Source organism: Triticum urartu, chromosome 1A, assembly GCF_056163025.1.
Source record: "Triticum urartu cultivar PI428250 chromosome 1A, HENAU_Tu73, whole genome shotgun sequence".
NCBI lineage: Eukaryota > Viridiplantae > Streptophyta > Magnoliopsida > Poales > Poaceae > Triticum > Triticum urartu.
The window spans coordinates 468,348,867-468,370,808 of NC_141873.1; the positions used below are offsets into that span (position 1 = coordinate 468,348,867).

The 21,942-nt window shown below is 43.0% G+C and overlaps 1 protein-coding gene and 1 pseudogene across 1 annotated transcript; one reads left to right on the plus strand and one right to left on the minus strand.

The window, feature by feature from the left end:
• The first annotated feature begins 608 nt into the window (after positions 1 to 608).
• Positions 609 to 2,735, plus strand: LOC147991740 (uncharacterized; annotated as a pseudogene).
• Positions 2,736 to 3,193: 458 nt separating this feature from the next.
• LOC147991741 (uncharacterized) lies at positions 3,194 to 3,818 on the minus strand. The gene is made up of 2 exons (XM_087538789.1): positions 3,600 to 3,818; positions 3,194 to 3,499 (listed from the first exon to the last, which is right to left on the minus strand). Exons 1-2 carry the CDS (start codon positions 3,816 to 3,818, stop codon positions 3,194 to 3,196), a joined length of 525 nt encoding a protein of 174 aa, XP_087394915.1.
• Between the last annotated feature and the right edge of the window lie 18,124 nt (positions 3,819 to 21,942).

Sequence of the window (21,942 nt, forward strand, 5' to 3'; positions counted from 1 at the left end):
ATTCAGACCCTGAATATCAGCCACATAGTGAGGACAGTGGGGAAAATTTAGAAGTTGTTGAGCTAAGAAGGCATGCTAGAAAATTTAAGAAGAAGATGAGAGACACCAAGAGTTGGATTCAGAGAGATTCCACGGCCCCGGTTCCAGTTGACCTCATTGGAAATATGGAGGAACAACTAGAAGTAGAAGAGAAAGGTTGGGGCTATGACTCATCTGATGAGGATTACTCATATGATGAAGATTCTGATGGACAAGTGGTGAGGAGGAAGAGTCAGTTTCCTAGATACAATAATGACACAGAGATTCCACACTTCAGCTTGACAATGGTGTTCAGAAGCAAGAACCAGTTGGTGAAAGCACTAAAGAGATATGGCATTGTAACCAAAAGAAGCATTCAATTTTTCAAGTCTGAGTCAGATAGAGTTAGGGCCAAGTGTGGATGGCCTGGTTGCCCTTGGCTGCTTTATGCTGCCAAAACCTCAAGAACCAGCGGGTTCCAGATCATTACCTTCAATGATGAGCACCATTGTGCACAGAATAGAACAAACAAATTAGTGACTGCAAAAGTAATTGCCCAGAGGTATGAGCATTTTATTGTAGCAAATCCAATGTGGAAGATTGAGAGCATGAAGGCAACAGTGCTTCAGGACATGTTTGCAGATGTGTCCACTTCTAAGTGCAAGCATGCAAAGAAGATTGTGATGGACAAGTTAAAGGCAGGCATGAAAAATGAGTACACAAGGGTATTTGATTACTAGCTGGAGTTACTTAGAAGTAATCCTGGCAGCACAGTTGCAATGTGTTTGGATCCTACCAACAAAGTGCAAAATGTTTTTCAAAGCTTTTATGTGTGCTTCAATGCTTTGAAATTGGGATTCAAGGCTGGCTGCAGGAAAGTAATAGGTTTAGATGGTTGTTTTTTCAAAGGAGCAGTGAAGGGAGAGCTGTTGTGTGCCATTGCCAGAGATGCCAATAACCAAATGTATCCAGTGGCTTGGGCAGTTGTTGAGCGGGAAACAAAAGAGAGCTGGAAGTGGTTTGTTGTCTTGCTTATCAAGGATCTAGACATTAACAATAATGGAGCTGGCTGGGTCTTCATTTCTGAACAGCAAAAGGGTTTGATTAATGCCATGAGGGATTATCTGCCAAATGCAGAGCACAGGCAGTGTTCTAGACATATCTATGCCAATTGGAGGAAGAAGCATAGGGCACATGAATGGCAGAAAAAATTCTGGGCAGTGGCCAAAGCATCTAACAGACAAGATTTCAACTACTACAAAGCAAAGCTAGCACAAGAAACACCAGAGGGTGCAAAGGATATCATGAACACAGAGCCAGGACACCGGGCAAGAGCATTTTTTGTAGTTGGTTCTTTCTGTGAGTCAGTTGACAACAACTTGTGTGAATCTTTCAATCATGCCATCATTGAAGCAAGGTTCTATCCCTTAATCTCAATGCAATAGAAGATCAGAAATAAAATTCTAGCTAGAATTCAGGACAAAGGGAGAAAGGAGCAAGGTTTCATGGGAAAATATGTCCAAGCATATTTAAGAAGTTGAAGAGCAGCATAGCAAGGACACAGTTCATGGAGGTGCTCTGGAATGGCAAAGATGGCTTTGAAGTGAAATTATTAACTGGAAGAAAAAGGCAGTACACAGTCAGCCTTGACAATAGGACTTTCTCATGTGGTTATTTTCAGTTATCTGGTCTCCCATGCTCTCATGCAATCACTGCTATCTACAAGTGTGGAAAGAAAGTGGAAGATTATATTGCTCCTTGTTACTTTTTTGATACCTTCAACAAAATATATGAGCATTGTTTAGAGCCAGTAGAAGGTGAAGAAATGTGGCCAATTTCTGAGAAGCCTAGGCCTGAAGCTCCAGACTATGTCAATGTAAGAATGCCAGGCAGGCCAAAGAAGAATGACAGGAGTAGGGAAGAGACTGAGAAACCTAAGCCTACCAACAAAATGAGCAAGCATGGCACTGTAATTACTTGCTCACTCTACAATACTCCTGGCCACAACAAGGGAGGTTGCAAGAAAAACCCAGAGAGAGGCAAGAAGAGGAATGCACATCTTGTAAGGACTACCAAAAAAGCAAGGCATCATAGGTAATTCAACATGATTTCTAGGGATTTTAATTTAGTTCATGCAACTTAGCATGATTTGTACTGATATAAATTCAGTTATTGCAATTTAAGATGAGTTGTACTGACATAAATTCAGTTATTGCAATTTAAGATGACTTGTACTGACATAAATTCAGTTCTTGCAATTTAAGATGATTTCTATTGATTTTAATTCAGTTCTTGCAATTTAATATGATTTCTATTGATTTTAATTCAGTTCTTGCAATTTAAGATGATTTATATTGATTTTAATTTAGTTCTTGCAATTTAAGATGATTTCTACTGACTTGTAGCATCCTGGAGCAAGTGCAACAGCAAGTGCAAGTGCAGCTGGTGCCCAAGCAAGATCAAGTGCACCTCCTGCCCCCGAAGCTACATCATTTGCAACAGCAAGAGGTAGTGCAGCTGGTGCCCAAGCAAGATCAAGTGCAGTAGCTACTGGCCCAGCAAGAACATCCACATTTAAGCCTCCAAGAAAGTCATCTACAAGTTCACAAGCTGGGCCATCTACTGGGACACATGGTGGTTCCACAAAGAAGAGGAAGAGAGCCCCTGCATCTTCAATACCAAGCTTTAAGTACTTTACTGCTAGTGGCAATGTGTAATCTTGCCTACTTTCTAGTGTTGCAAACATTAAGGCTGTGTTGCAACTGGAATCTTTTGTTATAATCCAGTGTACTGTTGCAAACCTGAAAGTGCACCAACTTTTGTAACCTTTGCAAACATGGATTTGATGTTGCACATGCTATCTACTTATGAAGCCAGAGATATTTGCTTTAATTCTTGATGTCAGCTGCTATGTACCTATGATGCTATCTATTTCATTTAGTTATCTATTTACAATGCCAGCAAAATTTCAGTTCCAATTGACAGAAATTGCATACATTCCAAATGGCAGAAAATATACCAGTCAAATTGACAGAATTATATGGCTTGATTTTCATTGACTGCCAGAACACATGTTCATACATAACAACCCAGATCACAAATTCCATTACAATCCATTGCATACTAACTTCAAAATGACTATAGTACATACTAACTTCACTTGCCAAACTGACATTCAGTACACTAGCATTTTCCCAACAACTACACCTACCACAAAGACAATGAAAACCATCACCACATTCATATATTTCCCCTTCATTGCTTCCAGTTCTACATTCCTCTCCTTTAACTCAAGCTCAAGAGCCATAACCCTTGATGCTTCATGTCCAGGCATAGGCACATTTGGGCACTCATCTTCAGTCTGAACCACACATCTTTGACCCTTGAACCTCCACACCTCATCTCTCAAATCTCCAATCAAGTCACTAAAATACCGGGGCACAGGATCATCATGCCATTCCACATAGCCACATCCACCTTGCTATTCAACAAAAATGAGGCAAGAACAAGAAATCAATCAATTTCAGACAAACCAACAAATGAGCAGAAAAAAGGATATGAGCACTCAAATCTTGGCTCACCATTGCATCTATGCACACATAGTACCTCCTGCTAGGATTTTGACGGCTCCATGAGATCCATCTCGGCGCCTTCCGCGGCTGTCTGCAGTGGCACAACTTCGGCGGCTCGTACGCCATTGGATTCTCCCTGTAAGCGACCGGAGACCTCGAATCCGTGTCCCTCCTTCCACTGGCGCAACGGAAGCTGGGGGCAGAAGAAGCCCCGGAAGTCCACGACATCGCGGCGCCACTGCTCTGCGCCCCTGCCACCGTCGTGCTCTGCGCCCCGTCGCCCCTGCCGCCGCTAACCCTAGCTTCTCCCTCCCCAAATTCCCCAATCGAGCTCACCACTTAAGTCAAGGGTAAACCACTGGCTGGCCCACAAGTCAGGTCAATCCTGGTTGACTAATGCCACATCAGCGTTTTTCCCACTAAAACGCTCTCAGGGTTCGATTTAGACCAGGATTAATGAGTTCGGAGTGCCAATTTCGGGGATTGTGAGTTGGGGGTTCGATTTAGCTAGTGCCTACGAGTTCAAGGTTTATTTTGCACTTTTTCCTAATATAAAAGTGGATAATAAAGCCCAATATTGCCCAAAATAGTAGATAATATAGCATGGAGCAATCAAAAATTATAGATACGTTGGAGACATATCAAGCATCCCCAAGCTTAATTCCTGCTCGTCCTCGAGTAGGTAAATGATAAAAAAGATAATTTTTGATGTGGAATGCTAGTTGGCATAATTTCAATGTAATTCTTCTTACTTGTGATATGAATATTCAGATCCATAAGATTCGAGATAAAAGTTCATATTGACATAAAAATAATAATACTTCAAGCATACTAACTAAGCAATTATGTCTTCTCAAAATAACATGGCCAAAGAAAGTTCATCCCTACAAAATCATATAGTTTAGTCATGCTCCATTTTCGTCACACAAGAATGCTCTCGTCATGCACAACCTCGATGACAAGCCAAGCAATTGTTTCATACATTAGTAATCTCAAACTTATAAACCTTCACGCAATACATGAGCGTGAGCCATGGATATAGCACTATGGGTGGAATAGAATATGATGATGGGGGTTATGTGGAGAATACAAAAAGGAGAAAGTCTCACACCAACGAGGCTAATCAATGAGCTATGGAGATGCCCATCGATTGATGTTGATGCAAGGAGTAGGGATTGCCATGCAACGGATGCACTAGAGCTATAAATGTATGAAAGCTCATCAAAACAAACTAAGTGGGTGTGCATCCAACTTGCTTGCTCACGAAGACCTAGGGCACTTGAGGAGGCCCATCGTTGGAATATACAAGCCAATTTCTATAATGAAAAGTTCCCACTAGTATATGAAAGTGACAAAACAAGAGACTCTCTATCATGAGGATTATGGTGCTACTTTGAAGCACAAGTGTGGTAAAAGGATAGTAGCATTGCCCCTTTTTTTCTTTTTTTTCTTTTTTTTGGGCCTTCTTTTTTTCTTTGGCCTTTCTCTTTTTTTGGGACAATGCTCTATTGAATGATGATCATCACACTTCTATTTATTTACAACTCAATACTAGAACAAAGTATGACTCTATATGAATGCCTCCGACGGTGTACCGGGATATGCAATGAATCAAGAGTGACATGTATGAAAGAATTATGAACGGTGGCTTTGCCACGAATACTATGTCAACTACGTGATCATGCTAAGCAATATGACAATGATGATGTGTCATGATGAACGGTATGGTGGAAAGTTGCAAGGAATTATATCTCGGAATGGCTATGGAAATGCCATAATAGGTAGGTATGGTGGCTGTTTTGAGGAAGATATAAGGAGGTTTATGTGTGAAAGAGCGTATCATATCACAGGGTTTGGATGCACCGGCGAAGTTTGCACCAACTCTCAATGTGAGAAAGGGCAATGCACAGTACCAAAGAGGCTAGCAATGATGGAAGGATGAGAGTGCGTATAATCCATGGACTCAACATTAGTCATAAAGAACTCATATACTTATTGCAAAAATCTAAAAGCCATCAAAAACCAAAGCACTACGCGCATGCTTCCAGGGGGATAGATTGGTAGGAAAAGACCATCGCTCATCCCCGACCGCCATCATAAGGAGGACAATCCAATAACACCTCATGTTTCAAATTTGTTACATAACGTTTACCGTACGTGCATGCTACGGGACTTGCAAACTTCAACACAAGCATTTATCAAATTCACAACTACTCAACTAGCACGACTTTGATATCACTACCTCCATATCTCAAAACAATCATCAATCATCAAACTTCTCTTAGTATTCAACACACTCATAAGAATTCTTACAAATCTTTTATGCTTAGCATATTAGGATTTTAAGCAAATTACCATGCTATTTAAGACTCTCAAAATAATATAAGTGAAGCATGAGAGTTCATATATTTCTTCAAAATAAAACTACCACCATGCTCTAAAAGATATAAGTGAAGCACTAGAGCAAACGACAAACTACGAAAGATATAAGTGAAGATCAATGAGTAGTCGGATAATTATGTAACTATGTGAAGACTCTCTAACATTTAAGAATTTAAGATATTGAAACTTTATTCAAACAGCAAGCAAAGCTAAAGAAAATAAAATGACGCTCCAAACAAGACACATATCATGTGGTGAATAAAAATATAGCTCCAAGTAAAGTTACCGATGAACGAAGACGAAAAAGGGGATGCCTCCCGGGGCATCCCCAAGCTTAGATGCTTGGTTATCCTTGAATATTACCTTGGGGTGCCCTAGGCATCCCCAAGCTTAGGCTCTTGCCACTCCTTATTCCATAGTCCATCGAATTTTTACCCAAAACTTGAAAACTTCACAGCACAAAACTTAACAGAAAATCTCGTGAGCTCCGTTAGCGAAAGAAAACAAAACACCACTTCAAGGTACTATAATGAACTCATTCTCTATTTATATTGGTGTTAAGCCTACTGTATTACAACTTCTCTATGGTTTATAAACTATTTTAGTAGCCATAGAGTCATCAAAATAAGCAGACAACACACGAAAAACAGAATCTGTCAAAAACAGAACAGTTTGTAGTAATCTGTAACTAACGCAAACTTCTGGAACTCCAAAAATTCTAAAATAAATTGGTGGACCTGAGGAATTTGTTTAGTAACCATCTGCAAAAAGAATCAACTAAATAGCACTCTCCGGTAAAAAGGTGAAGCTAATCTCGTGAGAGCTAAAGTTTCTATTTTTTACAGCATGATCATAAAGACTTCACCCAAGTCTTCCCAAAGGTTCTACTTGGCACAAACACTAATTAAAACACAAAACCACATCTAAACATAAGCTAGATGGGTTATTTATTCCTAAACAGAACCAAAAATCAAGAAACTAAAATAAAATTGGGTTGCCTCCCAACAAGCGCTAACATTTAACGCCCCTAGCTAGGCACGATGATTTCAATGATGCTCGCATAAAAGATAAGAATTGAAACATAAAGAGAGCATCATGAAAAATATGGCTAGCACATTTAAGTCTAACCCACTTCCTATGCATAGGGATTTTGTGCGAAAACAACTTATGGGAACAATAATCAACTAGCATAGGAAGGCAAAACAAGCATAATTTTAAAACTTTAAGCACATAGAGAGGAAACTTAATACTATTGCAATTCCTACAAGCATATATTCCTCCCTCATAATAATTTTCAGTAGCATCATGAATGAATTCAACAATATAACCAGCACCTAAAGCATCCTTTTCATGATCTACTAGCATAGAAATTTTATTACTCTCCACATAAGCAAAATTCTTCTCATTCGGAATAGTGGGAGTATCATAAGAGACTTGAATACTATAAATTGTTTCCACGTTAAAGGAGTAATGTTCAGAGAAAGGGTACTCATAATCATGACAAGTTTTATAAATATAATCATCACTACTCTTTATAGCATAAGTTTTATCACAATAATCATCATAAGTAGCAACTTTGTTCTCATCATAATCGATTGAAACCTCTTCCGAAATAGTGGATACATCACTAAATAAAGTCATGACCTCTCCAAATCCACTTTCATAAATATTATAAGATTAAACATACTCCAAAATAGTGGGATCATTACTTCCTAAAGTTGACACTCTTCCAAACCCACTTTCATAAATATAATCATCATAGGTAGAAGGCATGCTATCATCATAACAACTTTGCATATCAAAACTTGAGAGGCTAAAAATATCTTCATTATTAAACATAGCATCCCCAAGCTTGGGACAAACATTAATTGCAGCAAATATATTCTCAAATATTTCATCCTCATCAAACATAGCTTCCCCAAGCTTGGGTCTTTTCATATCATAAGCATAATCACTCTCATCATTAATAGTATGGATAGCACCAATAGTATAGCAATTATTATATTCTTCCAAGCAAGTGCCAAAAATATTTTCAAGATCATAAGAAGTATCATTATCTTCCCAATCATAATCATCACAACAAGCAATAGGCATAATGAGATCGTCATCAAGTGTATCATCTTCATTTTCATGAGGCACGACAATAATAGGAGCAACTTTATTTGGGAGAGATACCTTTTTACCTCTCTTCCTTTTTCTTTTCTTCTTCTTCACCACATCATGTGTGGGTTCAATCCTCTTTTTGGAGCTCCTTATTAATGAGATTGGTTGAATAGAAGGCTCCTCCTCGTTACCTGATTCATCATAAGAAATAATAGGAGGATATTGGGAAGTCTCTTCCCTTTCATTAGTATTCTCTTCATCCTCTATTTGTTTTCTTTTCTTTATGTAATTGGCAATATATGGATTATCAATGCAATTCACCGCACAATACATATAAATTTTCTCTAGATCAAAATGAAGAACTTTATCAAGGGCAAATTTTGGAATATCCTTAGTTCTACGTTTAATTTCTTCATAACCCAAGAGCAAACTAAGTTCATTATGATTTGCAAGGGAAATCAAGTCATCACAATTTTTGGACACGATACGATCATGAAACAATTTGCATTGGGTACTAAAATGATCACGTCCATTGCAAAGTTCACACACTAGTGCAGAACTGGGCAATGGCACCGGTTCGTAAGGCCCTTTAGTGTCGGTTCCATAACCGGCACTAAAGTGTGGTCACTAAAGGCCCCCCCCTTTAGTACCGGTTCAGCATGAACCGGTGCTAAAGGGCAACCACGTGGCACAAGCCAGCTCCAGGGGCCGGGAGCCCTTTAGTACCGGTTGGTAACACCAACCGGTACTAAAATGTTTGGGGGTTTTTTGGTTTTATGATTTCTTTTTCATTTAATTTTGTGTTTTCCATTTTAATTCTTTTTCGTTTGCTGGTATTTTACGATACTACACATTGTACACGTTATGCATATATATATAGAATTTCTAGTAGAATCAATCATATATATATCATCAATGTCTCACAAACCACCATATTAATTCACACATACACACATGTATAACTATATACAATTTCTCCTACATATGCATGTTGCCTTCGGAGCCAGTGGCATTAGCCTAATTGGTGCCTTCGGAGCACGATGACAATTGGAAGTGGTTCATGACCTGGTCGATGGGGGCGGTAGCGGGTAATAGTATTCTCCCTTCGGATTTATGACCTGGTCGAGCAAAAATCCCGCTATTTCCTCTTGAAGTGCTTCTACGCGCTCCGTTTCTAGGAGCTTGTCCCGCACCTCTGTGAACTGTTAAGAAGGAGATCAATATGCATGTGTATTAGTTGTGTGACTAGATATCGATAATGGTGTAAAAAATGTGAATAGTGTTCTGACAACCGTACCCATTCCTGTCTTTGAGATCTGCTCCTTTTGGACGCCATCATGCGAATGTTCTCGCAAACGCAGAATGCACACGGATCAGTCCCCTGCGCCTGCTTCAGGGCCTTTATTACGAGAATGGAATTTAATTTGATCAGATATTAATTAATCAAGCATGATAATTAAAGAGATGGCAGCTAGCTAGCTAGCTAGTACTACTTAATTACTTACCTTGGGTCGAAACCATTTCAGCTGTCGTTTCCATTCGCCTTCCGTGACGCTGATGAACCTTGCCCAAGCCCTGCCCGCCGACAAAGAAAATGAATAAAGGGGTTATTAAATAGTTCATATCATAAAATGACGAACTAAATAGGCCAAGATATATAGTTAATAATGATTGAAATTACCTGTTGACTATCCCAAACAAGATGTTATAGTCACTATTTGCTTTGAGTAGTGAGTCCAGTATTTCAACTGTTCCAGCGTCAACTTTAATGATACACAAGATCCAGTAAAATCTGCATGCACACACGTTTGCATGTCTTAATTAAGCGGGCATATGTAAGCAAAAACATGTAGCTAGCTAGTAGGCAAAAACAGAGAATTTGTAGTACAAGAAAGTGTGACTCACTGGAAGTTGTAAGGAAGTAGTATATCTTCATTGTATTTGAGGTGCTTCAAGAACTCTAGCATGCTGTCCTCTACCTGCTTTTCATGATGCTTGTTTATTTTCCATGTGTATTCATTAACGGTGTTTGGGTCAATGAACCCAATGCCATAGCGTCCACCTTTTCTCATTTCATACATCTTCATCCTGCATAATACCACAGAAAAGAATATAGTGAGGATAATTACAGGTAATGATTGATTAAAAGGATCACTACAGCTAGCTTGAGACTTAAATTACAGAAAGAAATCACTTACAGACAATAGCAACTGACGATAGATTTGTTGAGTGCGTCTTGATTGTATAACTGAAACAGTTCAGAATACTCAATGGTCACAGGTTTCTGATGGTAGTAATGATCCTTCTTGACTTGCACCATGAGGGACTCTCGATCGGATCTCTTGGTAATGTCCATGTACCATTGATGCAATTCATACATTCTCGTTGGGAGCTTCTTGACCTCTTCTGGCTTGACCAAAGGTTGGCCCCGGGCATATTTCCGTTTTATTTCCTCCTCTGTAAGCACAGGCATGTCCTCGATCTCGAGGAGTTGTCCAACAGTGATGTTGAGAGTTTTAGCCTGCATTATATGCTCCTGGGTTATTACCACATCGCCCACCTCGGGAACGTAAACTGTTTGCCCACAATAATATTGGGCGTGCGTACTGTCACGTGTTGTTGGCGGCACAATAAACGGGGGGATCGATTGCGCCGCCTGTTCTCCCAGCTAGGCAATGGTTTTCCCGCATTTTTTGATAGCTGCTTGTTGTTTGCTCGAGCTCGAGCTCGCCTCCTTCTGTAGACGTTGTCGATGTAACTTCCTGATGTGGCGCTCATAGTCTGTGTCAACAGGCTTAGGAGCTGGTGGTTGAGCCATACGAATGAAGTGGTCAACTACTTCCACAGGCACTTTCTCCCTTGGCGGCGGTGGCGGTTTCAGTCCAAAATGGGCGTCGACTTCTGCCCGCATTATGGCATTGGTTTGCTCCTCGGTCCTGTCGTAAGCCCTCTCAGGAAGAGGAGTAGTGAGGTTTGGACCATATTTATATCGCTTGCCTCCGCCTGTACTTCCTGTACTATGACCTCGACTCGTACCACTATGCACCATAGCTGCGGGGTGTCTCTTCTGCGATTGCTGAGGCGGCGGAGACGGCTGATGGGGCTGAGTTGGACGAGGAGGAGTGGCCTGAAGCTGTGCCGGACTTGTAGGAGGAGTGGCCTGAGGTTGTGCCGGAGTTGGAGGAGGAGTGGACGTCTGGCGCTGTGTCGGACTTGGAGGAGGAGTGGCCTGACACTTTGCCGGACTTGGAGGAGGAGGAGTGGCCTCACGCGTTGGTGGACTTGGAGGAGCGGGAGTCTGCTGACTCGGTGGCGGACTTCGATGAGGAGTCGGGTGACGCGGTGTCGGTGGCCTTCAAAAGATGATGCAATCCTTTCTCCATAGGATGATACGATGTTTGGCATCTCCGAGTGTGTTCTCCTCGTCACCTCCAGGAATGTCAAGCTCTAGCCCCGAATATTGGTCCACCACCTCATCAACCACGACACGAGCATAGCCTGCTGGAATCGGGTTGCAATGGAAGGTTGCATCGGGGGAATTTGTATAAGCAACGCCGTCCGCCACCTTCAAGGATATGTTCTTAATTTTGAAGTGTAGCTCGCAGTTAGTGTTCTCCGCGATGTCATCCACGGGGTATCTATCCAGCATTGCGTCAAACGGGGCGGAACCCACGCTGCTTCTTGGCATGGATGGGGCGGTGGTATCCAATGCTGGATCATCCGCTAGCTGCTGCAGCTGCTGAGACCCCCTTTGCTGGCTAAGTGAGTCGATCTGCTCCTGCTGCCGCTGGAATTTGACTACCAAGTCCGCGTGCGCTGATTCTAGGCCTTGAAGGCGTTCATAGTCCAGCTTCCTCTTCTCCTTCTCCATCTTCCTCTGCTTCTCCTCCGCAATCTTCCTTCTCGCACGGGTTCTGTAGTCGGCGTTCCAGTCCAAAAACCCCTCATACCACGGAATAGCGCCCTTGCCTCGTGTTCTTCCCGGGTGTTCAGGATTTCCTAGGGCACGCGTAAGCTCGTCGTTCTCTCTGTTGGGATGGAACACCCCCGTTCGAGCCTCTTCTATTGCAACAAGTATATTATCGTCGGCTCCGTTCAGACATGCCTTCGTCGAAACCTTGCCTGTCTTCGGGTCCAACTCCCCCCCATGCGCATAGAACCAAGTCCTGCACCTGGGGGGCCAGCTCTTAGTAACCAGAGTGAAACCTGCATCCTCCATCTCTTTCTCAGACTTATCCCACTTAGGCATTGCCACCGCGTAGCCACCTGGCCCCAGCTTATGGAACTTACCCTTTTTTCGGCATTCTTCTTGTTTATTCTCGACCGTTCCTTAGCTAATTCTGAATCCTTGAATTTCACGAAATCGTCCCAATGAGCACTTTGATTCTCTAGTGTTCCCTCGAATACTGGAGTCTTCCTTCCTCCCTTGACGTACTTGTCCCGTTCATGATTCTTGTGGTTCTTGAATGCAACCGCCATCTTCCTAAGAGCAGCGTCCTTGACTTTCTGCACATCTGCTTCTGTGAAATGATCTGGTAGGGTGAAATGTTCCATGGGAGTATCCCAAAGCAGACTTTTTTGTCTGTCATCGACAAAAGTAAGATCTGGACGTGGCTGCTTTGCTGGCTCTCTCCATTCTTGAAGAGAGATCGGGAGTTGGTCCTTCACAAGAACTCCGCACTGACGAACGAACTTGTCCGCAATCTTCTTAGGCGCTAATGGTTCGCCATTAGGTTTGATTGCCTCGATATTATACTTTACGCCCTCCTTCAACTTTTTGTTCGGACCTCGTTTCGTCCTGTTGCCTGAAGATTTGCTCGATCCGGATGGCTAAAAGAAGAAAGATCGATTCGTTAATATATCTTCAACTCATTTAAAACATGTGATGATCACCAGATGCCTGCTTATATAAATATATATACCTCGCCGGTCATGACTTCATCAATTCGGTCGTCGCGATCGAATATCATATCACCCTCTCCGGTGTTGTTTAGAAATTCGGAGCCGTCATAATCTTCTTCATTCTGATCACCATCTGGCCCGCGTATGATATCGAACATGGTCTATTCTCCCTCTCTGTTGGTATTGTCCGCCATAGCTTTTATTTAACTATGCCAAAAGAAATATAAAACAATTTAGTATTCAAATTACATCGTCTCGAATAATAGATATAATCTCGAATACATCGTCTCGAATAATAGATATAATCTCGAATACATCGTCTCGAATAATATATAATATTGAATAGTACATCACTGGCTAGGTAGCTAATTAAAGATCGAATACTACAGAAGAATCTAGGACACTCGCGGTTCCTGCGGCGCGAGCGGTGGACACCCAAAGATAAGGAACTCTCACAGGATCATAGCTGAAGTGAGATCCCTGAAGAAACTGCCAGGTATTGGAGAACCTGTCGCCCTCTAACGCAACCATGTAGCGATGGTCGTGCTCGTCCTCCTCCCTGACACGGCGACGTACCACCTCCGGCGGGGCCGGCTCCCTCCGCACCGAAACTGGCCCACGCGAACGCCACCAAACGAGATCAGGGTCGACGACGGGACCCGGGGCCGGGTTCCTCATCAAGCGGCGCGCCCCTCCAGGCAGCACCTCCCAATGCCAGCCCGGCGGAGCCCAGTCCCGGACATGGGTCAGTCGGACGTCGTCGCGGACGGGTCGACGGCGAGGATGCGGGCCGGGCATCATCGAGAACAAATACTAGCTATATGCCCGCAAAAAGTAACATTTTTTTAATGATTGGATTTTGATAACTAAAATTTCTAACATTTCTATATAACACTAATTATGCTATCATTGCATATGTCAAAATTCTATATGCTATTTCATACTAATTAAGCATCTAACACTAAAAACAGAAAACACAACTTTTATACATCCATTAAAAAACTGAAAAACAACATTATATAAAAAATTTCCATACTAATTAAACACTAATTATATCCATCTAACATGCATTCATACATATATACTAGTGAAAAAATAATAATCTAAAAAATCTAAACTAATTAAACATACAAAATACGTATATACTAATATATACATGCATTAATTCATACATATGTACGTGTGTGTGTGTGTGTGGGCTCGGGGAGGGGCGGCGCCCATGGTGGCCGCTGGGGGCGAGGGGGAGGGGTTAGAGGGGGAGAGCTCACAGCGGGGCGACGGCGAGGCGACGGCCGGGGGCGGCGACGGGCCGGGGCGTGACGTGGGGGCGGCGACGCAGGGACGGCGCGACGGGGATGGGCCCGGGGCGGCGACGGAGACGGGGGCGGCGACAGGGACGGGGGCGGCGACGGCGACGGCGTCGATCGATCGGGGCGCGCGTGCGGTGCTTCAATGGGGAAACAGAGGAAGAAACAGAGGGAGAATGAAATTTTCGTAAGTGTTGTATATATAGAAGGCACCTTTAGTACCGGTTGAAGCCACCAACTGGTACTAAAGGCCTATTTTGGCCAGGCCAAGCGGCGGGAACCGCACCCCCTTTAGTATCGGTTGGTGGCTCCAACCGGTACTAAAGGCCCCCCTTTAGTACCGGTTGGTGCCACGAACCGGTACTAAAGGGGGTGCGCTGGCGCAGGTGCGGTGCGCAAGTTTAGTCCCACCTCGCTAGCCGAGGGGCGACCGCACTGGTTTATAAACCCCCGTGCGGTAGCTCTCTCGAGCTCCTCTCCAAAGCAGGCCTACTGGGCCTACATGTTTTGTGCTGCCCTGTTGGCCTACTGGGCCTTTGCGGGCCTGCATCCTGGCCCAACAACAGGTTGGGTTTCTAGTCGTATGCAGGCCGCTCTGGCCTAGTAGGCGGGCTTTTTTATTTTTTTGCTTTATTTATTTTTGAGTTGTTTTTTTTGTGTATTTAGAGTTTCTTTGTGAATATTTTTGCTTTAGGTACAAAAAATTACAAACTTTCTGTTAGTGCCCGTAGTTTTCAAATTTGAATAGTTTAAATTTTGAATTATTTGAAATTAGTGTGAATCACTAGTTTGTGAATAACTTAACTTTAAAAATCAGTAAAGGCATGAAAGAATTTGTTTGCACATAAAATTTCTTCGCGTTTCAAATGCCAAAACACATAATTAACTACCCTAACTATTACAGGGATTCCCTTCTCGGTGTGAAACACAGAAGAAAGTGATGATAGTGAAGCCGATCACATCCCAGATCTTTGGGTGTGAAACTTTTTCTTCGCGTGTGTCCCTTTGTGCCGTAACCATGGAAAATCTTCATCATTTAACGGGATGCTCGGGTCAATATTCACTGTGAATGGAGCAATTTCATCAAACTTTTCATAATCTTCTGACTTGTCTGTCTTGTCATCCACTCCCACGATGTTTCTCTTCCCAGAAAGAACTATGTGCCGCTTTGGCTCATCGTACGATGCATTCGCTTCCTTATCTTTTCTTTTTCTTGGCTTGGTAGACATGTCCTTCACATAGAAAACCTGTGCCACATCATTGGCTAGGACGAATGGTTCGTCTGCATACGCAAGATTGTTGAGATCCACTGTTGTCATTCCGTACTGCGGGTCTTCCGTTACCCCGCCTCGTGTCATATTGACCCATTTGCACCGAAACAAAGGGACCTTCAAACCACGTCGATAGTCAAGTTCCCATATGTCCTGTATATAACCATAATATGTTTCCTTTCCCGTCTTGGTTTCTGCATCAAAGCGGACACCACTGTTTTGGTTGGTGCTCTTCTTATCTTGGGCGATCGTGTAAAATGTATTACCATTTATCTCATACCCTTTGAAAGTCATTATATTCGAAGATGGTAACTGGGACAGCAAGTACAGGTCATCTTCAATAGAGCTGTCATGCATGGTACGTGTCTGCAACCAGCTGGCGAAACTCCTGGTTTGTTCATGTGTAATCCAGTCATCAGACCGCTCCGGGTGCTTGGAGCGTAGAAAATTCTTGTGTTCATCCATATACGGAGCCACCAAGGCGGAATTCTGTAGAACTGTGTAGTGTGCTTCAGTGAGAGAATGTCCGTCCATACATATTATTTGTTCCCCTCCTAGCATGCCTTTTCCATCCAGTCTGCCCTTATGCCGCGATTCAGGAACACCAATCGGCTTAAGGTCAGGAATAAAGTCCATCCAAAACTCAATGACCTCCTCATTTTGACGGACCTTGGAGATGCTTCCTTCTGGCCTAGCATGGTTATGAACATATTTCTTTAAGACTCCCATGAACCTCTCAAAGGGGAAAATATTGTGTAGAAATACAGGACCCAAAACGTTAATCTCTTCGCATAGGTGAACTAGGACGTGTGTCATGATGTTGAAGAAGGATGGTGGGAACACCAACTCGAAACTGACAAGACATTGCACCAAATCATTCTCTAACCTTGGTATGATTTCGGGATCGATTACCTTCTGAGAGATTGCATTGAGAAATGCACATAGCTTCACAATGGCTAATCGAACGTTTTCCGGTAGAAGCCCCCTCAATGCAACCGGAAGCAGTTGCGTCATAATCACGTGGCAGTCATGAGACTTTAGGTTCTGGAACTTTTCTCTGCCATGTTTATTATTCCCTTTATATTCGACGAGAAGCCAGACGGTACCTTAATACTGAGCAGGCATTCAAAGAAGATTTCCTTCTCTTCTTTGGTAAGAGCGTAGCTTGCATGACCCTGATGTATGACGTCTTTTCCGTGCATACATTGCTGGTCCTCTCGTGCCTCAGGTGTATCTTTTGTCTTCCCATACACGCCCAAGAAGCCAAGCAGGGTCACACAAAGATTCTTCGTCACGTGCATCACGTCGATTGCAGAGCAGACCTCTAGGTCTTTCCAATAGGGCAGGTCCCAAAATATATATTTCTTCTTCCACATGGGTGTGCGTCCGTCGGCGTCATTCAGAACAGGTTGTCCACCAAGACCCTTTCCAAAGACCACCTTCAAATCCTTGACCATATCATGTACATCAGCACCAGTACGGTGGCGAGGCTTCGTCCGATGATCCGCCTCACCTTTGAAATGCTTGCCTTTCTTTCTTACGGGATGCCTGCTTGGAAGAAATCGACGATGTCCCAGGTACACATTCTTCTTACAATTAGCCAAATATATACTGTCAGTATCGTCCAAACAGTGCATGCTTGCGCGGTATCCCTTGTTTGTCTGTCCTAAAAGGTTACTAAGAGCAGGCCAATCATTGATAGTCACGAACAGCAACGCCTTTAGGTCAAATTCTTCCCCCATGTGCTCATCCCACGCACGTACACCTGTTCCATTCCACAGTTGTAAGAGTTCTTCAACTAATGGCCTTAGGTACACATCAATGTCGTTGCCGGGTTGCTTAGGGCCTTGGATGAGCACTGGTATCATAATGAACTTCCGCTTCATGCACAACCAAGGAGGAAGGTTATACAAACATAGAGTCACAGGCCAGGTGCTATGGTTGCTGCTCTGCTCCCCAAAAGGATTAATGCCATCTGCGCTTAGACCAAACCATATGCTCCTTGCGTCATCTGCAAACTCCTTCCCGTACTTTCTTTCGATTTTTCTCCACTGCGACCCGTCAGCGGGTACTCTCAACTTTCCGTCTTTCTTACGGTCTTCTCTGTGCCATTGCATCGCCTTGGCATGCTCTTTGTTTTGGAACAAACGTTTCAACCGTGGTATTATAGGAGCATACCACATCACCTTGGCAGGAATCTTCTTCCTGGGGCGCTCGCCCTCGACATCACCAGGGTCATCGCGGCTGATGTTATAGCGCAATGCACCACATACCGGGCAAGCGTTCAAATCCTCGTACTCACCGCGGTAGAGGATGCAATCATTAGGGCATGCATGTATCTTCTGCACCTCTAACCCTAGAGGGCAGACAGCCTTCTTTGCTTCGTATGTACTCTCGGGCAATTCGTTGTCCTTTGGAAGCATATCCTTTATCATTACCAGCAACTTTCCAAATCCCTTGTCAGATACACCATTCTCTGCCTTCCATTGCAGCAATTCCAGTGTGGTGCCCAGCTTTTTCTTGTCACCTACGCAATTCGGGTACAACAATTTTTTGTGATCCTCTAACATGAGCTGCAACTTCTTCTTCTCCAAATCACTTGCACAGTTTCTCTTTGCATCGGCAATGGCCCGACCTAGATCATCAACGGGCTCATCTGATGCCTCTTCTTCAGCTTCTTCCCGCATTGCCGGCTCAGCTTCTTCCCGCATTACCGGCTCAGCTTCTTCCCGCATTACCGGCTCAGCTTCTTCCCCCATTGTTGTATCATCGTATTCAGGGAACCCATGGCCAAGATAGCTGTCGTCGTCCTCTTCTTCTTCATTGTCTTCCATCATAACCCCTCTTTCTCCGTGCTTGGTCCAAACATTATAGTGGGGCATGAAACCGGACTTAAACAGGTGGACGTGAATGGTTCTTGACGTAGAGTAATTGTGACCATTCTTACAGCCAGCACATGGACAAGGCATAAAACCATCCGCCCGCTTGTTTGCCTCAGCCGCAAGCAGAAAAGTATGCACGCCCTCAACGAACTGGGGAGAGCATCGGTCATCGTACATCCATTGCTGGCTCATCTTCATTACACAACACCGAATAGACCAAATTAATACAAGTTCATACAACAGCTAAATGCAACAAACAAATAACTCTCTAGCTAAAGCATTTAAATGCAACAACAAATGCGATCAAGATCGCAACTAAGGTAACAATGGATCCAACAGCATAATGATACCAAGCCTCACTATCGATGGCATATTTTCTAATCTTTCTAATCTTCAAGCGCATTTTCTCCATCTTGATCTTGTGATCATCGACGACATCGGCAACATGCAACTCCAATTCCATCTTCTCCCCCTCAATTCTTTTCAATTTTTCTTTCAAGTACTCTTTTTCTCTTTCAACTAAATTTAACCTCTCGACAATAGGGTCGGTTGGAATTTCCGGTTCACATACCTCCTAGAAAAAATTTCTATGTCAACTTGATGGGCATAATTTGTCATAAACACGAAATGCAACTAGTTTTAAAAGAGAATATATATACCACATCCGAATCATAACAAGGACGAGGGCCGACGGGGACGGATATCAAAACCATGGCACTATATGTACAACAAACAACGTACGGGTAAGATAATTATACGAGTAACTATATATCCAAATCACACAAACATCAATTTTTATATAAAATTTCATGAACAAGAGGCTCACCACAAGGTGGTGCCGGCGACGGGACGGTGCGGGCGATCGACGGTGGTTACGACGAAGATTTAGAAGGCACTAAGTAAACCACACCTACATATGCAAACTAAGTGTTATTTTTGACCTCAAATTGCATATAAATCAAATACTAGCACATATATATATATATATCCTCCCAAATTACTAAACTCACAAATTAATCACTATATAAAGCATTGCAAGAGTTAATCTAGCAATGAGAGATGAAAGGACAAAGTTGCTAACCTTTGTGATCATTTGAATGGATGGGGGCCTTCAAATCTTGACAATTTTTGGGCAAAATGTGTGATGAGCTCGAGAGGAAGAGGGGAAGAACAGAGAGAGGAGAGGGGAAAGGGGAAGAACAGAGCGAGCTCGGGTGGACGAAGGGTTTATGTAGGATGACCTTTAGTACCGGTTCGTGCCAAGAACCGGTACTAAAGGGGCTGGAGGGGCCCCAGTCTGACAACATCCTGCCACCACTCTCATTAGTACCAGTTCGTGGCACGAACCGGTGCTAAAGGTTCACCACGAACCGGTACTAATGAAAGCGGCCCGGCTAGCCGTTGGAACCGGCACTAATGTATACATTACTGCCGGCTCAAATACAAACCGGCACTAATGTGCTTCACGTTTGACCATTTTTCTACTAGTGACAAGTAGGGCTAAGAAAAGATAAATTTTCAGCACATTCATCTAGCTCTTCTTGCAACAATTTGGTTTCTAAGTACTTATGCCTCTTGCAATATCTATCTTTCCTATTTTGTGTGTACTTACAAACCCAATGCACTCCACAAAAATTGACATGTTTATAGGAGGCATTTTCATCATAACTAGTGCAATCATCATTAGTACTATGGATATTTAAGGAGTTCATACTAACAACATTGCAATCATGCTCATCATTCAAAGTTTTAGTGCCAAACATTTTAATGCATTCTTCTTCTAACACTTTGGCACAATTTTCCTTTCCATCATACTCACGAAAGATATTAAAAAGATGAAGCGTATGAGACAAACTCAATTCCATTTTTTTGTAGTTTTCTTTTATAAACTAGACTAGTGCTAAAACAAGAAACAAAAAGATTCGATTGCAAGATCTAAAGATATACCTTCACTTACCTAGCCTCCCCGGCAACGGCGCCAGAAACTGCTTGATGTCTACTACGCAACCTTCTTCTTGTAGACGTTGTTGGGCCTCCAAGTGCAGAGGTTTGTAGGATAGTAGCAAATTTCCCTCAAGTGGATGACCTAAGGTTTATCAATCCGTGGGAGGCGTAGGTTTAAGATGGTCTCTCTCAAACAACCCTGCAACCAAATAACAGAGAGTCTCTTGTGTCCCCAACACACCCAATACAATGGTAAATTGTATAGGTGCACTAGTTCGGCGAAGAGATGGTGATACAAGTGCAATTAATATGGATGGTAGATATAGGTTTTTGTAATCTGAAAATATAAAAACAGCAAGGTAACAAGCAGTAAAGTGAACGTAAACGGTATTGCAATGCTAGGAAACAAGGCCTAGGGTTCATACTTTCACTAGTGCAAGTTCTCTCAACAATAATAACATAATTGGATCATATAACTATCCCTCAACATGCAACAAAGAGTCACTCCAAAGTCACTAATAGCGGAGAACAAACGAAGAGATTATGGTGGGTACGAAACCACCTCAAAGTTATTCTTTCCAATCAATCCGTTGGACTATTCCTATAAGTGTCACAAACAGCCCTAGAGTTCGTACTAGAATAACACCTTAAGACACAAATCAACCAAAACCCTAATGTCACCTAGATACTCCAATGTCACCTCAAGTATCCGTGGGTATGATTATACGATATGCATCACACAATCTCAATTCATCTACTCAAACCAACACATAGAACCTCAAAGAGCGCCAAAGTTTCTACCGGAGAATCACGACGAAAACGTGTGCCAACCCCTATGCATAGGTTCATGGGCGCAACCCGCAAGTTGATCACCAAAACATACATCAAGTGAATCACGTGATATCCCATTGTCACCACAGATACGCACGACAAGACATACATCAAGTGTTCTCAAATCTTTAAAGACTCAATCCGATAAGACTACTTCAAAGGGAAAACTCAATCCACTACAAGAGAGAAGAGGGGGAGAAGAAACATAAGATCCAACTATAATAGCAAAGCTCGCGATACATCAAGATTGTGCCAAATCAAGAACACGAGAGAGAGAGAGAGAGGGAGATCAAACACATAGCTACTGGTACATACCCTCAGCCCCGAGGGTGAACTACTCCCTCCTCATCATGGAGAGCGCTGGGATGATGAAGATGGCCACCGGTGAGGGTTCCCCCTCCGGTAGGGTGCCGGAACAGGGTCCCGATTAGTTTTTGGTGGCTACAGAGGCTTGCGGCGGCGGAACTCCCGATATATTCTCTGTTCTGGAAGTTTTAGGGTACGTAGGTATATATGGGTGCAGGAAGTACGTCGGTGGAGCTTCGGGGGGGCCACGAGGCAGGGGGCGCGCCCCCCACCCTCGTGAGCACCTCCCTTTGCTCCTGACGTGGGGTCCAAGTCCATCCGGTAGGTTTCCTTCCAAAAATAACTTCTCCAGTTGATTTCGTTCTGTTTCGACTCCGTTTGATATTCCTTTTCTTCGAAACACTGAAATAGGCAAAAAAATAGC

Coding starts and splice junctions, on each gene's coding strand:
- LOC147991741 (XM_087538789.1), bottom strand. CDS start 3,818: ATGTCGTGGACTTCCGGGGCTTCTTCTGCCCCCAGCTTCCGTTGCGCC. Junction 3,500..3,599: donor ATGTGTGCATAGATGCAATG/GTGAGCCAAGAT, acceptor TTTGTTGAATAG/CAAGGTGGATGTGGCTATGT.